The sequence below is a fragment of the Branchiostoma lanceolatum genome, chromosome 7, assembly GCF_035083965.1.
Source record: "Branchiostoma lanceolatum isolate klBraLanc5 chromosome 7, klBraLanc5.hap2, whole genome shotgun sequence".
NCBI lineage: Eukaryota > Metazoa > Chordata > Leptocardii > Amphioxiformes > Branchiostomatidae > Branchiostoma > Branchiostoma lanceolatum.
The window spans coordinates 10,853,521-10,875,037 of NC_089728.1; the positions used below are offsets into that span (position 1 = coordinate 10,853,521).

General features: G+C 40.1%; 1 protein-coding gene across 3 annotated transcripts; it reads right to left on the reverse strand.

Moving 5' to 3' along the window:
• Positions 1 to 323: 323 nt before the first annotated feature.
• On the reverse strand, positions 324 to 21,312 carry LOC136439222 (vacuolar protein sorting-associated protein 35-like). 3 transcript variants are annotated; one of them, XM_066434499.1, is made up of 19 exons: positions 21,240 to 21,257; positions 19,463 to 19,486; positions 15,776 to 15,874; positions 14,957 to 15,053; positions 13,232 to 13,355; positions 10,311 to 10,496; positions 9,724 to 9,961; positions 9,252 to 9,335; positions 8,951 to 9,060; positions 8,565 to 8,661; positions 8,217 to 8,365; positions 6,753 to 6,960; positions 6,251 to 6,406; positions 5,978 to 6,100; positions 5,447 to 5,626; positions 4,818 to 5,057; positions 4,216 to 4,260; positions 2,956 to 3,099; positions 324 to 2,617 (listed from the first exon to the last, which is right to left on the reverse strand). In XM_066434499.1, exons 1-19 carry the CDS (start codon positions 21,240 to 21,242, stop codon positions 2,438 to 2,440), a joined length of 2,487 nt encoding a protein of 828 aa, XP_066290596.1. In that variant the 5' UTR covers positions 21,243 to 21,257; the 3' UTR covers positions 324 to 2,437. The 3 variants fall into 3 exon arrangements, with proteins under 3 accessions (XP_066290596.1, XP_066290597.1, XP_066290598.1); XM_066434500.1 differs by lacking the exon at positions 19,463 to 19,486 and having other exon boundaries at positions 21,240 to 21,312; XM_066434501.1 differs by lacking the exon at positions 4,216 to 4,260.
• Between the last annotated feature and the right edge of the window lie 205 nt (positions 21,313 to 21,517).

Sequence of the window (21,517 nt, forward strand, 5' to 3'; positions counted from 1 at the left end):
GCATACAAAGGCGGCACATCAATGCCGCACAGTAAAATAAGCTCCTCCAGGGTATGATTGGAAGCTGCTCATCATAGAATCTGCGCTCCAGTGAATTATAGCACTGCAGCTTTAGAAGTTGTATGAATGTCCTGTATCAGGCCATAGGGATGGTAGATAGCGAGTACATGGAAGTTTGCCAGTGAACACAAGCGCGGTGGGGCTGTAAGTTGTCTCGAGTTCAGATCTAACCCTTCTATTTACTACTCTATGCTGTCTGGATCAGATAGTATCCCTGCTCAATACATACTTCATAAGCATTATCATTGCAACGACACACAATCTCCCAAGTAAAGCGTCTTTTTTTATTCTCGGTGAAAACCCACGTGTTGGGATACAGCGATGGCGAGTTCATTATCTTCTTCATTTACAGTCACTCATAGCTATAAGCGTTATCTGCAGAACACTTCATGATGAAAGAAATTTTATACAAGAGAGAGGAAGCAGAGAAGTTAGGTGCTTTAACTGTGGCAGCCTGGGAAAAGCTGAAAAGGAACAGTCACGTTGGCCCAAATCTGCTGCTAACAAACTGAGAACACGTGATCCTCAGGTAGCTATTATACACAATCCAAGATGATATCATCAACAACTGAAGAACCATTACTTTGATCAATAATTTAGGAGGTATATTGAATGTAAGCATTATTGCAATGGCTGGACACATCAAGAGGATCCTACAATCTTGTCACGAACGGGTTGAGTAGTAAAAGGTAGCACACTCATCAGTCACATTGGTGTCTTTACTTTGGGTTTTGTCTCCAAAATACATTAAATGTAACACAATATTATAGGTATCCATACAGTTTCACTAACACTAAAGGATCATGATTTTAAGATCTTTTGAAACTTACAACTTCACTTTAAAGAAGAATAACCTGCTATGATCAATTGATAATGGCAATACACATGTACTTGATCAAGAGATTTTTCTGCGATGTTACAGCAGTTTCACAGGACAGCCATCATTTGTATACGTAAGCCAGTTAACATAAATCATTTATACATACAATGCTCTCTTATAGGAATATAGCCACTATCATCTTATTTGGTCAGAGCTAGTCGGTACACGTATATATTTTACGGTACATCTCAACTACAGCTACGTCATCTATATAAAGGGTTTTGTACAGATAAGGTTATACCTCAAACTACCAAACATTTTGTCAAATTCAGGCTCTCTCATGTTTCACAATTATGCTTTTGTCCAAATTTGTCAAAAACAGCCTTTTTTACTTACACAGTATCTTACAGTTTGAGCAAAACCCATAAGAAACATACCTTTAGCCTTATAGCCTGGGTACGGGTAATTCTATCAACAACTTATCACTAGAGGGTTTGGACATGGGGAGATGTCAACTTTCTGTATTCTGTCTGGCCGAGAGTTCTTACTTCATGATAACTTGTGTTCTGTCTGTCTGTGAGACAAAATGTTTCAGCATAAAATGTAATGCAGCTATGCTGTTTAACTGACATGGGAAATTAAGGTTGATTCTTTGTCTACAACACATGTGGTCCACAAAATCCCCCAACAGACAACACACAGGCACCAATAGGGGCCAAGTAGTTTTCCTTGCCTGCCAGCCAGTCTAAATTGTACACATCCATTTGTAGTGTCTACCTAAGATACAGCTGCAGTATAGCAGCAGAAAGTGTCTTTTCCCCCAACAACAGTGCTCTTGTTTCCTACATTTTTCAAAGGTCCATTGTACAAACCCATAATGGCACTTTCTCGTTATTGCCAGCCACTGCCTGCTTGAGCTGTGCCACATACTGCAGTTCTGACTGCTGGTGTTGAGAGACCGGGGTGAAGAGTGGTACAACTCCTGTGCCATATAAACATAGCCTCTCCTAACAACGAAGTGAAACACAAAAAGAAATACAATATTGCCTTTTAGGTTCACCTAGCCCGAATAGTACATTGAATTTTTAATGCTATACTAAGATATCACAACTCTTGATAGAATCAATTTCAGTTAAAGGCAATTTTCATTCTCTCATCTCTTTCTTGACCAAAAAAGTTGATTCCAATTATGAAAACTTGAAAAAAGGAAAAAAGAGACACATTGCACAATCAATGGATGCTAATTTTGTGACCCTTTGTGTGCTCGTGCATTTATCATCCAGAGCTGAAATTTAGCATGATCAATAAAATAAGCTGAACTTTAAAATAATCAATGCCTGACATTCGAGAAGTGTTATACAGTAATAGTTTGGTTGGTCAATCAGGTTATACAGAAGAAAGAATCCAGAAGTGGTATTGTGTTTATTTATCTATAGTAATAGAAGCAGCTCTAGGTCAGAGCTGGAATGACACTGGCTAGGTACATGGATGTGGTACCAGGATGTGATCATCCAACAACTCAGTAACTACAATTTTCACTCAGAGCCCCCACCCTGCCTAAATCTCCAGTCCTTGGTAGGACGGACCCTCGGACTCTGGGGAGGTTTGCCGCAGTCGCAAGTGCTCTATTGTGTTCTGGAAATGCTTATTGATCTGATCCATTTCTTCACTGGAGTCCAACTCGGGCAGGTCTTCTCTTATTTTCTCTATCAACTGGTTCAGGACTTGGACATTCACCTGTGAAGAGGGGTACAGGGTTAGAGGAGTTTGTCTAAATGGATGTCTAAAATATTCCTAAAACAAACACACTCGTGCAGAAAGGTAACCTGTAATTCTTGATTTGTTAACGGTGACTTAATTCGAGTTACTTTAACGTTCAATATTTAACCGCTAAAATTTCATCATCGCAAACATTTGATTATTTAAGACAGTGATGTTTCTTCCCACTGTCAAAATCAAATGCAATGATCTACTCCCTTTTCACCCAACCGCTAAAATTACTACCGTAACTGCAATATTAAATGGATTTACAGCAGCTATCATATACTGAGGATAGAAGCTGTCACGAAACTCACCGCCTCATTGCCTTTCTCATAGAAGAAGATGTATCTGTTGAGGATCTCGATGAAGAGCTGGACCTGTACAGACTTGTCCATACACTGGTTGGCAATTCGCAGTCCCTTCTTCAGACACTCCATCACACGCTTACCATCCTGGAGCTGGGGAGGGCCGAGGAACTCCATTATACCACAAAAAATACCAACACCTTCTGACTTTGATTTCCGTCTGTTGTTTAACTTAACGATGTATGATTAATAAGTCAATCAATCAGGAACATTGGCTCTGGGAACAAATGCAGATTTGATGTCAATAAAGCATATATTCTTTTACTAGTAGGAAATAACACTAAACTAAGTAGACAAACAATGTACATGATCTAAACAATCCCTTCCATGATCTCCACTCTGATTGGTGCATGATGCAATGTGTGATCAAACGGTTGTTCAGCATTAGTGACCCTGCAGTGATCTCAGCATTAGGATGAGTTAATTAAGGGTTAATGACCCGCCCCGAGGTGCATATGGTGTCATAACGCCTGGTCAGGTGCTATAACCACCGAATAAAACCACCAAGTGAGCGAAGCGAACGAGGTGGTTTTATGAGGTGGTTATAGCACCTGACCAGGCGTTATGACACCATATGCACCGAGGAACAGGCGGGTCATTAACGTTATTATCACATAGCCTATCCAAACTGACCCATATAAGAGTAAAAGATACCTGTATGACACATTGATCTCTTACTACATGTTAATGCATCAGTCCAATTTGAGAAATGCATGTGAAAATTTACATTTGTCATTTCTGTGCAGAGTACTGTATTACAGATTTCATTTTGAAACTAAAACTTCCACAGAAAATCTTTCACAACATTACAATCTTTGCATACAAATCGTGTTTTCAAATCTACTCTACTATACTCTGTAGGACACCCAGAAGGGAGGATTAATGATGATAATCATTCCTCCCTTCTGGGTGTCCTTCTGATTGGTCAATATTATTGAACACCACTTAGTCACTACCATAGCTCCCTCTGATTGGTCAAAATCATTGAACACCACCCATGACTAATTGAACACCACTTATGGGACTTTTATTGCATTATGGCGTCATAACCGAAGGAAATGGAGGCTTCTGATTGGTTGACGCTATCTAACTATGTGATAATCATTGTTGGTGCTGTGGTTGGACGGTTAGCATTACTGATAAGTGACACATCATGGAACAATCAGGTTAGTCAGACTATTCCCGTGGACATTCGGCTCCTGTATTCACCTCTTTTGGTTCTCCCCTCACAGGATTGGCTTCTTCTCCGTTCATCTAAGGACACGGGAAGAAAACTTTCACTTAACGTTCATCATGCTACAAACCTATTCCTTGCATAACATGTCTTAACTGAAGGCACAACATCCAAGATTTATAAGAAGAAATTACTTCACTTTTGTCCCAAATTATGAGCACCCTGTCATGAACTTTACTGTGCTAACATGAGGATGAGCAAAATCAGGCATAAATTTAATGTTATTCTGTACCTATATCCTTGGCACTGTTACAGTAGGGAAAACAGCAAGCTATAAAATCTCTCTCTCTCTCTTTGTCTCTCTCTCTCTCTATCCAATTTAACACCTTTTATTCCCCGTCACATGGGGGTTGGACGTGCTTGCACATGGATGGGGGAGCCTGTGGACTCCTCATCAAGTGCAAGTCTTTTTTGTAGCAAGAGTTTTTTTATGGCTGGATGCCCTCTCTAACGCCAACCCAAACCCTACTGTAGGGCTTTAATAGGACATGGGAAGTATATGTTAAGTGCCTTTCCCAAACTTTCATGACTAACTATTGTTCTCTAACTACCGACAGTGAAGCATCTGTGCACACACCTCTGTCCCTTCCCCTTCTCTTGTCTTCCCTGACCAGAAGAGATGAGAACAGATGCTGACTCCCCTGCACTGGTCAGGCTTCTTCAGCAGCTTGGAGGCTGCCAGCGCACACTGCGTCCTCAGCGGCTCATGGTTCTCCTCGCCGAAACACGACATCCTCTCAAACGTGGCGATAATGAGCGTGATAGCTGCCAGCTGTGCTTTTGAATCACTGATCTCGTCTTCATATAACGAAAAGGCCTGCAGGGATAAAGTATCGTCTTAGTAAAAGTTGCACCTACTTCCAACAAAGGTATATCCAAATGGTACAAAAAGCTTTCACAACATTATCAGCTCATGGTACATTCCATAGAGGTATGGTGTTAACTTTTGTACAAAGTTCGACTGGCCTCCTTTCTGCTACTTCTGTAGGACATCATTAAACCTAAAATCATGAACAACACTTCTATAAATCCTTTGTGATGCCAGGCTGGTTTTCTTTCGATCATCAGTAGTTACAAGATCTACCTTGATGATGAAAGCACAGTAGGAATGTCTTCAAAAAGTATCTGTGAACACATTGTTACCACTTTTCACACACTAGCTAACACTCTAATGTTGCACCCAGAGGCAAGCAGACAGTGCCTTACCTGGGACATGAATTCATATGCAACAGTTTCATAGTTTTCGAAGCCGACCTCCCCGCAGGCGAGCGCGCCCTGTAGGAAGAGTCGCAGCGGCAGCTCGGAGAACTCCGCCTTGATGAGCGCGCTGATGGTCTGGTGGCAGAACTGGAAAATCTTCTGGCACTTCTTCTCCCACTTGTCATCCTGACAGAGAAAAGTCATATTTAGAAATCTTCTCCTTCACCATGCTACTTTACTAAAATATATACTTTCAATAATCTAATACTTTTAACACAAGTTCATACAAACTTTAGGTTCCATCAGAAAGGTACAATCACTTGCACTGTTATGCAGAAAAACAACCCAACATATCTTGTTTTGTACATTATGCACCCACTTGTTAGTTTTTCAACAAATCCTGCCTAATTCTACAAAAAGAATTTTATTCAACAACTCTTAATGACAATGTCAGCATCGTGAGGAAAATCATTTTGTGAACAACTTCCCTATGGCCTTCTACTACATCATTCATGCCTGAGTGTACTGTTTACTTACCTCCTCGGCCATCTCCTTGTATCTGAAGGCCAGTCTGAAGGCAGAGAACACCAGCGGAGGCAGGGTGAACTTTATCCTCTTGTTGCCACCATTACCAAAGTGTTTTCTGGCAGAGTTCAGAATCTGTACAGAGAATAGTTCACACAGTGGAGGTCAATGTTGTACAAAAGCTGGGACTTACACAGGAAACATACACGAGCTAAGTACAACATAACCTTTAATCCTCAAATCTAGCTATCTACTTTCCCCTATAGTGTTGTAAAAGAGTCTGACCATGTACTGCTGGTCGGGGTTGTCAGAGTTGAGGAGGGACATGAAGCGTCCCATCAGGTTCTGTTCCTCAGAGAAGTCCTCGGGATCAGGCTCCTCCTGGGGCTGGTCAGCCTGGTCCTGAACCAGCGACGACACCAGCTGCAGGATCTGGTCAGTCTGGGGAGATACAGGACAATGGTACATGGTTAAACAGCTGCAGGATCTGGTCAGTCTGGGGGGATACAGGACAATGGTACGTGGTTAAACAGGACATTAAACCTATCCAGTCTGCTTATTTCAGTCACAGTCTTAAGCCTTCTGTAGTTTAGGTCTTCTGTACTCATGCCTTTGGTTAATCTTAGAGAATGCTAAGCTCTCAATTAATCAGGAATAGTAAGTTACCTGTAGCAATTACCCACATAGCAATGATCAGAAGGGATACATGTTTTGTGTTTCCCAGTTCACAGCATCAAATACATGCCACATAATTATGAGCAGCGCAGCCTAACCATGCATGACTCACCTGCTCAGCCATGGGAATCTCTGTACCATTCTCCAGACAGTTGTTGACCACATAAGTGCTCATGTTCTTTCTGGAGTCGTAGTCGAAGTATTCGAAGAGGGGAGCGAAGTGCTTGAGCTCCAGCACAGTCAGCACATTGTTGTATGAGTCGATCGGAATCTTCAGCAGGCGCGACAGTTCCTTGGAAACGGCACTGCTGTTCTCTAGGCTACAGATGAAAGTGGGACACTTCTATGTGTACTGATGTAACAGTTAACATGGTAACACATTTTCATGGAACGGAACAGAACAGAATAGATGCAAGGAGTGGTAGAAAGTTGCAGCAACGTTTGCAGGAAAGGAAAACCTACACATTTTTACAACATAAGCACAGGGGCAAAGTGTTAGCATTGGATGGATGGTAAATTTGACCATATCAAGATACAACAAAGGGGAAGTAGCTACATGTACATGTATGAGGACCATGTCAAGACAGTAACTTAGATAAGTCGCATTGACAGTAAGTGGCAATTGAAGAAATAGTAAGCATTGATCTATTGTTGAGATGACCAAAATAAAATAAAAATGGCATGGTAATCATCATGATTATGATGCTATGTTAGTAGAGAGAGAAATTAGAACTTATTTCTTAGATGACTATAACTGTTTGAATCTATTTCTCTATCCAAGCATTTCAAAATCAAAAGGTAGTTAGATAGAAGTGGCTTGACACGTGGAAAAGTATGCTGCATGGTAAACATACAAACAACAGCATTATTAGCAAAGGTGCCCAAAGCAAGCAGAGAAGCTTTGAGAGGAAGGAAAAGTCCAACTTACAATCTTGACAGGAGGGTGAGAGGTCGCGAAGAGCAAGAGGAGACGGCAGGGGGGAAGCAGAAACAACACAAGTGATTCACACTGACCACAACAAAGACTCCTCCAGTACAGAAGGAAACAAGTGGCAACAATAACCAAACTTACAGTAGCAGGTCTAGTTAAGGTGCACACTGAAGCACAATAACATCCACAACATGACATCTAAAACATAATGACAAATTTGCTGCTATATAGATCTATATGATTAAATACAGTAGTAGTATCAGAAAAAAATGTGCTACGCGTAATAAATATGGATACTGGATTATCTACAGTGTTTACAGCTGCATTTTATTTCACTATCAAAAGTATATCTATTCTTGGATGTTGATATATTACTTGTCAGGCTTCAAGGTGGTTGAGAGGGTAACTGTGAAATCTTTTTATTTTCATTTATTTATTGGTTTGGCTGTTCAGGACACACAGCCAAGGCTGCCAAACTATCCTGTGGCTATTACAAAGGGCTAGCCCTGCTGACACAAGCAACACATTACATTTAACTGTGAAATCTAACGAGAAACAAGAATCATTTTGGATTAGGATTAACATGTCTAAGCTATGTCACAAAGATAGGTGTATCAAATTTTATTTGCTTCACAAAATACTCACTGTTCCAAGTTGAGCTTGTTGAAGATCTCCACAGTGGTCTCCAGCACCTTGTCTACATACTGGATCTTCTCTGGGTAACACTTCAGGGCCAGGTTGATGAGCGACACTTGGAGGGACACGATGTCTTCTGTGGGCATGTCTTGTCGCGCCTGTACAGGTCAACACATACATGTCACCAAACTGTAACTACCAACCGTCTTTCAAAAGGTTTATCTTATTTTATTCTATTTTATCATAATTTCTTTTCTCATCTTTATCCGGGGTTGCCCAGTTCAGTTATTAACACTGCTTTGCATCAACATCAACAACATCTCTCCAGGTAGAAGATTAATGATCGTTTCTTCCTACCTGTGTGACAGTTGAAACCTGCTGTGAGAATATATCAAACAGCTGGATGTCATTGGGGATGCCTGGGCCGTCATCTCTGTGTGCAAACAGGGCCAACCTGGAACAACACAAACATTCACATCACCATTCACATAAAACAGCAGGGTTGGTTAACAGATAACAACATTCTTTGTATATCACTGGCACTGTCTTTGGTTGTTGTGGTAATTCTGGAGTTAGATGAATTTTATCTGATAACTTCAACTTGCCAAAAAGGAAACTGACATGTCTCAAAAATAGCTTTACGGATAAAAACTTACAGAAGGCTACAAAAATATAGCAAGGATCAAAGTTGGTACATCCTGTACTGAGCATGTACTATGCAGGGTTTGGTTTGACTTCCTCACCTGTCCACAAGGGCTATGATGATGTTCTTGACATTGACGCTGGCATGCAGCTCGGCACAGGAGCGCAGGAAAGGGTTCAGGGCCTGCAGATGGAACTCATCGGGGAATACCTGAGGGACAGAGTCAAGGTACATACAGGCACTGGTCAGATGGCTTCATATCCTGGAAAACAATTTTGTTTGCATGACTAGTATACATTGCAGTATATCATTACCAAAGATCACTGTATAACCAAAGAGTTTAACTCAAAATTGCATTCCTACAATATGAATACAGTGGAGAACAAGCTGCATGTACAGACCTGTATAATACACTCCATAAGGTACTCCTGTGCAATGGCATCCTTACAGCTGACCACCTGCTCCAGAATACCTGGTAGGACCAGCTGCAGAGACAGGAACATACTCAAAGCTCAAACAGCACACATCATATCTGTACAGATAAACATCTACAGAACAGTGCTGTTTTGCTGCACAGATTCTGTATGTTTTTTCTGGCTTGTCTTAACTGATGAAGATAAGATTAAGAAGGCAGTCGATGCTGTATGTTCCTCGATAAATATAACCATATTATGTCAAACAGTAATGTGACAACAAATTGCCATGGAACTTTAAATTCTTCCCATCTAGCATGACATCGCCTACATTAACCAGATACGTGTACTTAGTTTCTATTGTACTCAACAATTTGAATAAGACGTTTGCTGTCGAATATGAAGGCTGGAAACTCCTAGGCGTTACACCAATGGTAGGTCAAAGTAAACCATGCGCTACCTTCTGGTATCTCAGTATGTTGACCTCCTCCAGCTGAGACAGACGGACCAGGTTGGTTCCCACCAGAATTCGCAGCTCCTGCCGTTCCTTCTCCCGCTTCTCGCGGTCGCGCGTGTGCCCCTGGTGCTGCATGCGGACCCACAGCTTGTTCATCTCCGCGAAGTTCAGCAGGATGAAGTCGATGGAGTCCTTGATGTCTCCACTTCTGATCTCCACCTCCCCTTCCTTCACAGGCTCCCTGGTGAACAACAAATGTCAGAGTTGCAGCAGTGGAGAGAAAAGTGTAGCCGATAATACCAATAGTATGTCTCCTAAGTGGGAAGTAGTTCCCTGTTTTTTCATGTCAATTTCTTGATAATGCCGTCCTTTACAGTTCTGTCATTGTTGATGGATCTATTTCCCTTTGATTGCAAGAGCCCTAGTCTTTTGTTACAAACATTTTCATGTCTCCTCCCCAAGTTCTTTATTAACTCATTCAACTGAAGACTCAACTAAAATGATGTAATACAAATGTACATACATTGTACAGTTACAAGGAAACAGAATGAAATGGTTGGCAAGACAACCAACGAGTGCAGCCGACTCACGGGTTCTCATTCGGCGGACAGTCCGGGAGGCTGTTCCTGGTCATCTGCAGCAGGTAGTTCCTGAGGAACAGGCCGCGCAGGGGGTGCTGCACGCCACGACACATCTCCACCAGGTCCTTCAGGATGTCCTTACGGCAGCTCTCGTTAGACTTGATGTACACCACACCCACCGTGATCAGGAGATATCTGACAAACAAAACAGCCTTGTTGTAAGAAAATTGTGTCAAATATTATTTCCCACAAATTTGGCTAATCTAGGTGGTCTGGACTCAGGGCTCAAAATTCATTTTTGTGAATAGGTGCACTGGTGCAGGTATCCTAAAAATGTAGGTGCACAGAAAGAATTTTGGGTGCACAACGTAAGATAAAGTAGAATGTCACCAAAACGTATTTACAACTCCTACTGCCTCTCTTAAGAACTTCAATATGAAATTATACAGCTAACTTCAAAATTTTAAACAATACATCAAACAAAGTACAACAAAGGTTATATTGCTTTTTCTGATACATGTACTTAAATTTCAAGAATATTCCGTATACTAGTGTACAATAGTACATCTATTAGTAATAGTATTAGTAATAGTAATGGTCTAAAGAAATATCTAGGTACATTGGTGCACCCACAGTCAAAAGTTAGGTGCACAGCTCTAATTTCAGGTGCCCAAAAGTGCTGATGCAACCAGTATTTCGTGTCCTGGGACTATTGTTCAAACAATGGGATGCAAAAAAAAGCAACAAGCATGAAAAATTTGAGATGAAAAGAGACAAACTGGTCCTAGCTCAAGAGTGAAGGATATTTTCCTGCCTCACCCATTTCAAAAGTCATATCCCTTCCTTCCTATAAGACTACATTACAGGACAAAATGAAAACATCACAGTACTACAAACATGTTATGTACATGTACATTAACATAAAAGGATGGCGTACAATTTCTTTTCAGACCATCAACGAGTCACCACCATCAATAATCATAGCTTAATGAATAAGCCCCCAGCCTAAGAAATATAATTACTGTTGTTAAGCCCACACACATGCCAGAATTAGAGGACGCACTAGGTGACAGGTAATTACTAGTGAGGCTGTGAGCCATACGTAATGATAGAGGACATCCTGCAGTGTAAATCACATGGCTCGGGAGGAGCAAAGATGTGACGGGAATAAACATCAGCTTTTTCTCCTCTCAGGCAGGGCTAAAACAATTTCTAGTTTGAAAATCATTATCTGGTCACAGAGGTAATGATCACCAGGTAAAATCATCAGCATCTCTTGTTATGCCATCATTTTCAAATGTAGACTATTTGTATCCTGTACATTTTATATGACATGAAAAGATGCCCATGGTGTTTATGTATTATTTCTAAGTGCCAAGGAGCTGACAGCTATACAGAAATGTATAGAAGTAAAAGATTCTTCATATGAAAGTACAAGGATTAGGGGGACCCATTCTACTAACATCAAACTTCTTGCCTACTGCAAAAAACATTAAGTGTAAAAGCAGTAATGAATCAAATAAAGGGTCCAAAGACAGTGTTGCTGGAACAAATGGTAGCATGATGAAGACTTGGCTATGAATCATTGCGGCTCACTCAGATCAGAGTCACAGTATGAGAGAGCGAAGATTAAAAAACATCTCTCATACAGCCAACATGGTGGAATAACAGTGCCTTAAATCACTCTGCATGGCACTGCTGTGTGGGTGGTGATGAAGCATCTCAAGCATCAATTCCTGCCTCTAACAGACACAGAGGTCGGCAACAACATGCTTTTAGTGACCTTATTCCCTTGTACCCTTTATCACACCACATCACAACATATTGCAAATGTTGATCTGTAATCTGTCAGACTGTTCATGATGCATGTATCCACAAAAAAACCTTTCAACATTCCGCCTTAGCTGAGCAAGAAATTGCAATGTGATAAAAATTGCAATTGGTTTAGAACCTTTAATCAAGTACAGCAGGTATGAAATATAATTCATACTTCTCCCCAGATGTACTCAGGATATTAGATAAATGACTTGAAGATATACATTTTGAAGTTGGTTATAATATTCCTGTCACATTTTGCTTCACTAGTCCAATGCTATTTTAAATGCTCAGCAAATTGACCAGTATCCCAAGTGGTTTCACATCAATCCTTGATGCAAAACATTTGATCCATTCCAGCCCAGCTGAAGGTATAACAGATTACCCAGGATAAGCTTCTGAAGCCTTCATCTTCATAGCAACCACCATCAGCATGAGAAGCACGTTTGGCTGGAAGCATCAGAATGTTTTCCAATGTGCAAATGAGTGAGATTTAACACATTGTAATGAGACCATTTCACACTCCTCTGGACTGCCCAATCAGCCAGGGATGGCCTAACACTCACAGCAGGCTGCCCAGGGACAAATGGTCTGATTATTTCCAGAAACTGACCCATTAGCTGGCAACATGAGATCACACAATGGGCTATCGCAGATTTAATGAGATTTTTTTCCTTCCATCCCTGAAAAGCTTTCTACAAGCACTTGTAGCAACAGGTACAATGTAAAAGGGCTTTTGAAAAAGCAAACCATTCTATTCAACATCTACTATAACTTTATCAGTGGATATCCTTACGTACTATCTACAAGAAGCTTAGCATTGCGAGTTCTGGTTTGTGATATGCCAGTATCTTCATTAGCAAATTCATGTAATCATATCAATGAAATTTAATATAAGGCATCCACAAAGGTGTGAATTTATTGCACTACCAGGATTGTTTAAAGAGGCAGATGTAAGCAAAACCTCTCATTAAGATATATTTGTAGGTTGCACTCTATAAACACACACACATAAGCACAAACATAATGTATATCTAGCTCCTGTTGGTCTTTGCAATCACTTTATGACATATCATCACGAACAATTCTAACAAGGAGTGGGAATACGAACTCACAGTCTGGGGATGATATTTCCCGCGTACTGCACCAGTTCGTACAGGTCCGCCACCTTCCTGCCCTTCTGGAACTCATCACACAGGTAGATCTCCAGGTGGCGCAGCTCGTCCGAGATCGCCATGTCTGTTCATCAACAAGTCAAGGAACTACAGCACTTTTTTCAGAATACCTAGATGATAAACTGAAATACAAGTCCCTTTACAAAGCAGGGTGCGAAATACCCGGTTGCGCACTTGCGCAGCGCAACAATATTTTGGTTGGCGCAACTTATCTCTTAACCCAGGTTGCGCGGTGCGCTACCTAAATTTTGGGCCGGAGAAATCGATTTTGCGGCAATTATTTGGACGAAGTGGAAAATAATTGGACCAACGAAGCTCACACATCCGTGTGGTGTGCACCCACCCTCAGTCTCGTGAATTTTCAAACCAAACATATAAATCGACCCCCAACTAAACAAGTTAATAAAGTTACCGATACTTTTTCACTCGTTTGCATCCATAGTCAACCCTCTTTTATTGTGCCTGAAACGCAAAATTCGTCGGAAAGAGAGCGCGGCTCTTGGCGCTCGGCTCTTGGCCGCCATGTTGAATTCATTGACTCTTGCTGAATATCGCGTGATTGCGCGAGAGTACTGACGTGTAATCTGCAGTACAGGCCACTTCTGGTAGAGGGCAGTGTTTGAGTTGCTGTCTATTTCTATGGGCGAAATGTTGCTAGTGCTTTTTTGGGGGCCAAAATTAAAAATTGCAGAAGTGGAGATGGAGCCACTTTACTAATAATAAGCTGGGATTTAAAATTCTTTACTTTGCAACAATGATTATAGAATAAACAAAGTTGTTAAAATGTTGTAACAGAGAGATAAAAACTGGACAATGACATAACGTTATACTATTGTATTTATTTTATGATTATCATACATGTATATCATTAATAACTCACCTGTGAATTTTTCAATGAAAAATATAGGTAATTTTATTCCGGGGGTACTTTTATTAGATTTTGAAAATATGCCCAGTAGCAACTTTTACATGTATGTGAGGGATGAGAATAATGTACAGGTACAAGTCCTATTGCAGTGTAACTATTGCAATGTAACTCTTGCTAGAGCAGAAAAAGCAAGTCTATGGGTATTGAAAAAAGGATTTATTTGTACTAAAAAAATAGCCGTGTTACGCATGAATTGTATAAGTTTGTTTGTTGTGGGTTGTGGTGTTTTATTTACATTGTATATCATTGAATTTTATTTTGAAACAAAAACACATTTAAGCACCAGTTATATTGTTAAAAGCTATGTAATACTATGTACTTACAAAATATAATTTCAAGAAATCAGTGAATTTTAGGTGGGGCAACCTGAAATTCTTACGGGCAACCTAGCTTTCTACCTAGGTTGCACACCGTGCAACCTGGCTCAAAAAAGTATTTCGCACCCTGCAAAGTAATCCATTGTTTGCCAAACAGCTAGTAAAAACATGTAAGTTCTGGAAGTTCATTTTTTCATATTTGATCTGACACTATTACACAAGTAACTATGAGCAAAGTAGTTGAAACCAAGCCTAGTGAAGGGTCGCAAATAATAGCGTGATGGCCCAATATGATAAACTGAATTAGATTTAGAGAGAACCCTGTGAATGTCCTTGGTGACACTTGCTGCATTGGTGACAACTGTGACGACAGCACATCAAAAGTTCTTGGCTAACGACAACGACACACTGGAAGGATACACAGCTCATAGTAACTCTTGGGAGTCAGCATGGACGTCCTGAGCTCACTCAGCATGTTGGAGGCGTGCTTCAGCCCATCCATCAACTTGGTCTTGTCCTATACAGACATGGAGGGGACATGGTTCTGTTACATTAGCTCAATTGCTTGATCCTGGCTTAGGACCTTGTCAAAGACACATGTATATTTCATCACGTATGTCTATACATCACTCTGGACTAACCTCATAAAATTACAGAGTCAGTGAAATAATTGTAGTCAACTTGACTTTCCATGTGCAATTACATCTTAATCTATAATTTGATCTGCTAATTTTGATATCAATAGTAATCTAATCAGCTGACCACTGCTGACGTCTTGGTAGACACACAGTTGTCAAAAACCAGGGTGTGAACAAAAACAGCGACCGCTCGTATAGACTATAGCAAATAATAATACTACTGATGGTAAAATTGATTACTACCCACAAACCAAAGCAAATAGCACCAGCTAGAAGAGGATATCTAGGATGTTCAAGTGTTTACATACAATATACATCAAGCACATACTGAACAGGTTTCAGGTGAGTAAATGTTGACTGTCATCTTTTTGCAAGTATCTATTCATCAGTAAAATCAGAAAACATATCTGACAAAACACAGTACACTTTTCTAGCAGTAAAGAATACATGTATCCAGGTATTTTATTTTTACTGCACAAGGTAGCAGTTACTCAAGCAACGAGATAAAATAAATGAAACGGTCAGATGTTTCAGACAGCATCCGCTGTATTTTGTCAGTAACATCCTTTTCACTAGTGTTTGTGAAGAATAGGCATCTTACCAGACATCTTTTCATCTGGAAGGACTGCACCTTGACCACCTGGAGGGCCTCATCCAGGAGTTTCTCTTGCTCCTCCTGAGGAGACAGCTGTGTCTGCGGCTGCAACACATGGCATGGACAGATGTCAGATAGCAACGGAAACACAATAACTATAGGTTGCACAGCTGCGAGTAAGCAGCTACATTTTACATGGCCTGGTTCAGTCCCACCTGTACTATCCATTAAGCAGTTCCTACAGGAAAAAACTTGATGTATGAGAACCCATCAGCAGTATGGTCGCCTTGTAAAGGCAAGATACTAAGACTGAGGAGTAACAAGATTACTTTCATAGTGCTTACTTCTCAAGAGGATGCCTTTTCATTTTATTCTTATTACATTTTGTGACGGCCTAACTTAAAGTCATGGTTTTCTATATACTTTCATTAAGTATATTCCCAACACCACCTTGGATATGCAAATCCCCTAACATCAAAATTTCACAGCTTGTTCATGGGATGGCAAGCATGTTAAAAGTCTGTTTGGGATGCTAGCTTCATGAATCAGTATTAACAGAGAGACAAAGTATCAATACCATGTTCAATATATCCTGATCCTGCAGTACCTCCTGAATACAAAACTAGGCATTACCAACCATGCTCCAGAACACATTTGTTTCAGATCCCAAAATGGTAAAACCAACTCATGTATTTGTTTAGAGTATGCAACTTATCATCTAGTATATTTTATTAGTCAATAGTACTGCTTAACATGTGTTAGATGTAGAAGATAAGGCATCATATTTGATTGCACAACCACTGCCACACAGGGGTAAGAAGTAAAAACATGCACATTCACCACTTCTCAAAGAAGAGAAAGCTTACATGTTTATGCATGGTGTAGACCTGACAATGTACAAATTTCAGTATCATTTGGTCAGAAACCCCTTACCAAATCTTTGTAGTCTGTTCCCAGTGAGTTATCATGTATACAGCAAGGGTTTGGTGATTTTCATCTTATTTTAGAATCAAACCCATCCTGCTGTTTATCTTCCTTTCCAAATCCATGTTAGTTAAGCCCTAGGGCCATCCTTTGTTTGACCTGTTTCCAAGAACCACTTCACCTTTGAATTCCCTTTACCCTACGGACACAGGCAGAGTGTGTATCAATGTTGCCGTCGTTATCATCAATTTTTCATAAACACAGTTTTCCTCATCTCTTGACAATGTAAAAGGAATTGGTAGGAATTGAATACGTCAGCAGCCCTACTGCATTAGACTAATCATATTTCTGGCAACAGCAGACTTATACACCATCACCTAGGACGGGCTAAAAGCATGTAGAAATTAAATTTGCCTTCTGGCATCTGCTCCCACTCCGGTGGCAGGGCTTACATGGAACATACAATTGCACAATTACCTTATCCATCTACCAGTGCTATAATGAAAAATACAACAAAATGACTTTGAAATACAAGATGCTGCTTTAGAATATTACATTGACCTCAAAATTGGCTGTGATTTGCATTTGGCCTTTCTCTGAAGTAGGTGATGGAGTTGTCATTTTCTGATGAGGTGACAATAGTAGATTCATATCCCTAAACAACAGTGACCTATGAGAAGGACAATTTGTATTACAAGGGCTTTCTATGACCCTACTTTCTATGTCCAGGAGGGGGTCTAGGATGTAAATTCATAACAGATTTACTGAAAATCCTTGCATAAAGAAATCTTCCACAGTAAAATAAAGACATTTAAAGGATTAAATTAAGTGCAAATTTCTCTTTCAAGTTCAGTAATGAAAATAAGCATGTGACTTATTAAGACATGCATTATTATCCATGTGAAATTTCAGCTTTTACGATAACCAGAAGTAGGTCAGGGGGAACCTTAATTGAACTGCCCTTCAACAATAATCTAGGCTGTGAACACATAATAGGAGAAACTCCATATGTATACATGTACAATTATTACGCTATTTTGCTGCAGTGCGCATTGAATTTGAGCCTTGACTTTGCAGTTGGCTCCCATCCATACTGACTGACCTACAGGTACTTCCCAGATGCCTTCTCATTAAAATCATTGCAAAATGGGATGCTGATTTCAAACTGCTTTTTCGTCTAAGCATCCCTTGGTCGTTTCCTAAATGTTCTTACAAAGATTTACAATGATTCGTTTCAGTGAAGTGTTATGAAGTAAAACTGAGTGCTTTTCCATTCAAATATTCAACCAATACAGCAAGATAACCCAATTTTCTTCTCAAGTTGCTATCCAGCATACACTTTAAAAATCGCTGCATGATATTGTCTGACCGTCAGTGTCTGTCACTGCACCTCAAAGAAAAGAATACAAAAAAAACAACGTATGTTCTCTGCTATTGATGCTCAAGACAGTCTTATGCACAGAGCTGCTCTGAACTGTCCAAAGGAGCTGATTTATTTATTTATTTTGATTTACCACATTTTGTGGAAGGATTGACATAACAGGTGAACTATCACCTTTTCAAGATGTCATCCCAGACCGGACTGTAAGATTTGGACCATCGCACACCGGGGCATGCCCCTACTCTTTTTCGAAAGGTGTGGTGGGTTCTTTAACGTGCGCGGGGTGTTGCTCTCCCCAAACACGGGACCTCCATTTAACGTCCTATCCGAGGGACGTCCCTAACCCTAGATGAGCTAGGTACTCATTTACACCTGAGTGAAGTGAGGAAAGTCGTGTTAAGTGCCTTTCCCAAGGGCACAACGTCGGGGCGCAAGTTCGGACATGTCTCTGGGCGCACCTGGGATTAGATCCCGGGACCCATTGTTTGACAGCCGCGTGCTCTACAGTTGCGCCACACGACGCCACGTGATGTACTGTAGTCGAAGCACACTGGGTCAAGCACGGTACCTTATCAACACTAGTCAAGCATCTGATTCTGAAGCTTAATGTACAGTATTTGGAAAAGTTCCCAGTCAAAAATTGAATTTGTCCGATGTCTCCATCCGACATTGATCTTAGCTTGTATCAAACATGTCTTCTTGGCAAGTTAACACCAAGGATCTATTGAAGACAAGAGGCTGGGGGCATTTCTGTATTCAGCAGGGTGCTCTTGCTGTGCTAGCAAATTGATACAAACCAAAACCTGCATCATGAAAGACTGAAATATTCCTTTTTCATCAAAGGTTTTAAAGAGGAAGCCAACAAGAGTCAGCAGGATGATGGATTGCCCATTTAGTTTTACATATTTGCAATCAAGATGAACTTGGAACTTACTGTGGAAAATGTACCAACGATATGTCTTTGAATAGTTTATGAATGGCACTATCTTATGTCCTGAATAAGGAAAAGAAAATTGCATTTTATGTGGACTTGATGTCTACTCAGGATGTTTTTCCAGTATATCTTCATCTCTTCCTTTGCATCTACCCTGCACAATAACGCTGCAAACAACTGTCAAAGAAACTTATATTCAGTCTGTATATAGCAAATGTACATTTCTAGCTGCCTGTGATGTTATGATAAGAATAGTAAATCAAATGAAATACAATATGATCACCATACACTTACACAAATGTTCACCATATACACACACTGAGAAACAATGCATACCTGAAGATGAAAACTGAAACTAATCCAATGGAAATTGCATAGCCAAAAGCTTGCATGGATTACATGTATAATGGCATGTGCGAATTAACCACAGCTAGATACTAAAGTTCCGACATACCTGCTTCACAGAGTCCTCACTTGACTGATTGTAAAAACAGAATAATTAAGCAGGAGTTAGAAACAACATGCTAGAAAAGAAAATAATCAGCAACATTAAATATCACTCCTGGAATAAACAGTCAGTTTCTGTGTTTTTAAAAGCAAAAATGACACTGTTGAAGCAGGTATGTATACTAGTAACTACAATCTCTGACTCTGGGGCACCTAAAAATAAAGATAAAGGGTAAAAACTTTATTTTGGGCAAACGTATTCAGAAGGTAATCAACTTGCATTGAAACCTCATTTGTACATGTACATATGCATATCATACTCACTGCAAGTGCCAATGATCATGAGGAATAGATTTCTGGGTATTGATTGATTCTAATCACAACTGTTGAAGATCATTACTTATATGACATTCAACATATAAAGAATTCAAAACAGTGTCTTCAGGAGTCAGGCTGACTTAAGATGTCACTTGTTCCCTTCAGCAATGGCCATCTTAATACTTATGACAATATGCCACAACCATAGACCTGGTCAGAGGTAAACAAGAAGTAATGTAGCAATACTATGCAGGTCCAAATCATGGCTACTTTTGTACATGAAATGTACAGCGTCCAATAGCCCAGTTTCTAAAGCACTGGTCAAAGGGCAGAGAGGTACAAATGTAGATAATGGTTGTCCTCCCATCATAACCGGTAACCGTCCCTGCCTTATGTCAATGCCTGTAATAAGACTAAAATGAATCTAGAAATAAAAGAATGTATTTCCCTCTATTCAGAATTCTGAACATGCCCAGTGGATGCACAAGACTGCAGCCTCTGAACATGCCTCCTACAATGTATGCAACCAAGTTGCAGGAGGATCTAAGGTGTTAGGTAAGATCTTAGATGGACATCATAAAACCCTAAAATTATTTCCTGGTGTGGTAGCCTTTTTCTAATCTCTGTCCAGGTGTATGTATAAATTACATATAATGGTGAACCAAGAAGAAGACAAATGGTGGATTACATGCATATAACCAGACCAGTAGGTAATAATAATACCCCTCTTCAAACAATAACACAGTAGAAATTGTGACTCTTGAGTTTTGCATGTAAAGTTAAGTATAACACAATCAATGCTCAACAGTTGTAGAAACACCTGTCATAATTAAAACCGTTGTGTTATAACCAAATACCGTTTAGAATACATGTTTAGAAAATGTGCTACAAAATAAATCATTCCAAAGCACAAGTAGGGAGTGGCTGGCTGTTCAACTTCAGCTGATTGTGCAACTTAATGAAAATCAACTGTTTATCTACATATTCCCTTGATAACTTGGTTGTTCTGAAAATTACACACAAATACAGGGGGTGGGGTGGGGTGTTGGCCTTTGCCCTCCCATCATCACTTCTGCTTGCAATTCGTAAAAAAACTTTCGTACAGACATACAAACATCGTGATCATTCCCTCACTCGCTAGTATTTATAAAGTATTTCTTAGAATACTGCCTATTGGTAGGAATCGGGAGCGTGTGGAACAGGAAAGGGCAAATGTGCACAGTTGTATGACTGCATCCCATCATCTGATCATGGGACCCGGCCATGTTTGATTTTAGGAGGCATGGTCGTCGGAAGCTCCGCAAAGACAGTTCTGTCTCTGCTAGCAATCATCTGTATGCAAGAACATAGTTATAAATAACGACCGCACTTCTTCATGAGAATTGAAGTATTGTAAGTTCATTCTATTCGCGGTTCTAAGCACTAATTTAGGCCACGAAAACCGGAAATACACAAAGTGTACTCACCATCTTGGATTCCTCACGTGACTGCCATCACAGCAAGGGAAGTAACGAGCTACCTCATTGGCTGTTTGTCGTCAAACCTAAGCTTCCAAATATGCAAACCAGGGTCAAGCTCACCTTGATTTCACTTACTTAATCTTGTTTAATCTATCAATTAAACTAATTTGATCGATTAAAAACTATTCATACACAATATCTTATCTAGAAAGTCATGAATATATAATACTGAATAATATTGACGGCAAATTTACAACTTTATCCCTCTTTTACCCACAATGCAA

Bases quoted from the DNA above. Each gene is read 5' to 3' on its own strand.
- LOC136439222 (XM_066434499.1), bottom strand. The intron at 9,962-10,310 runs GTGAGTCGGCTG...GTTGTTCACCAG, and splicing joins TGTCCGCCGAATGAGAACCC to GGAGCCTGTGAAGGAAGGGG. The intron at 2,618-2,955 runs GTGAGTTTCGTG...CCCTCTTCACAG, and splicing joins ATGAGAAAGGCAATGAGGCG to GTGAATGTCCAAGTCCTGAA.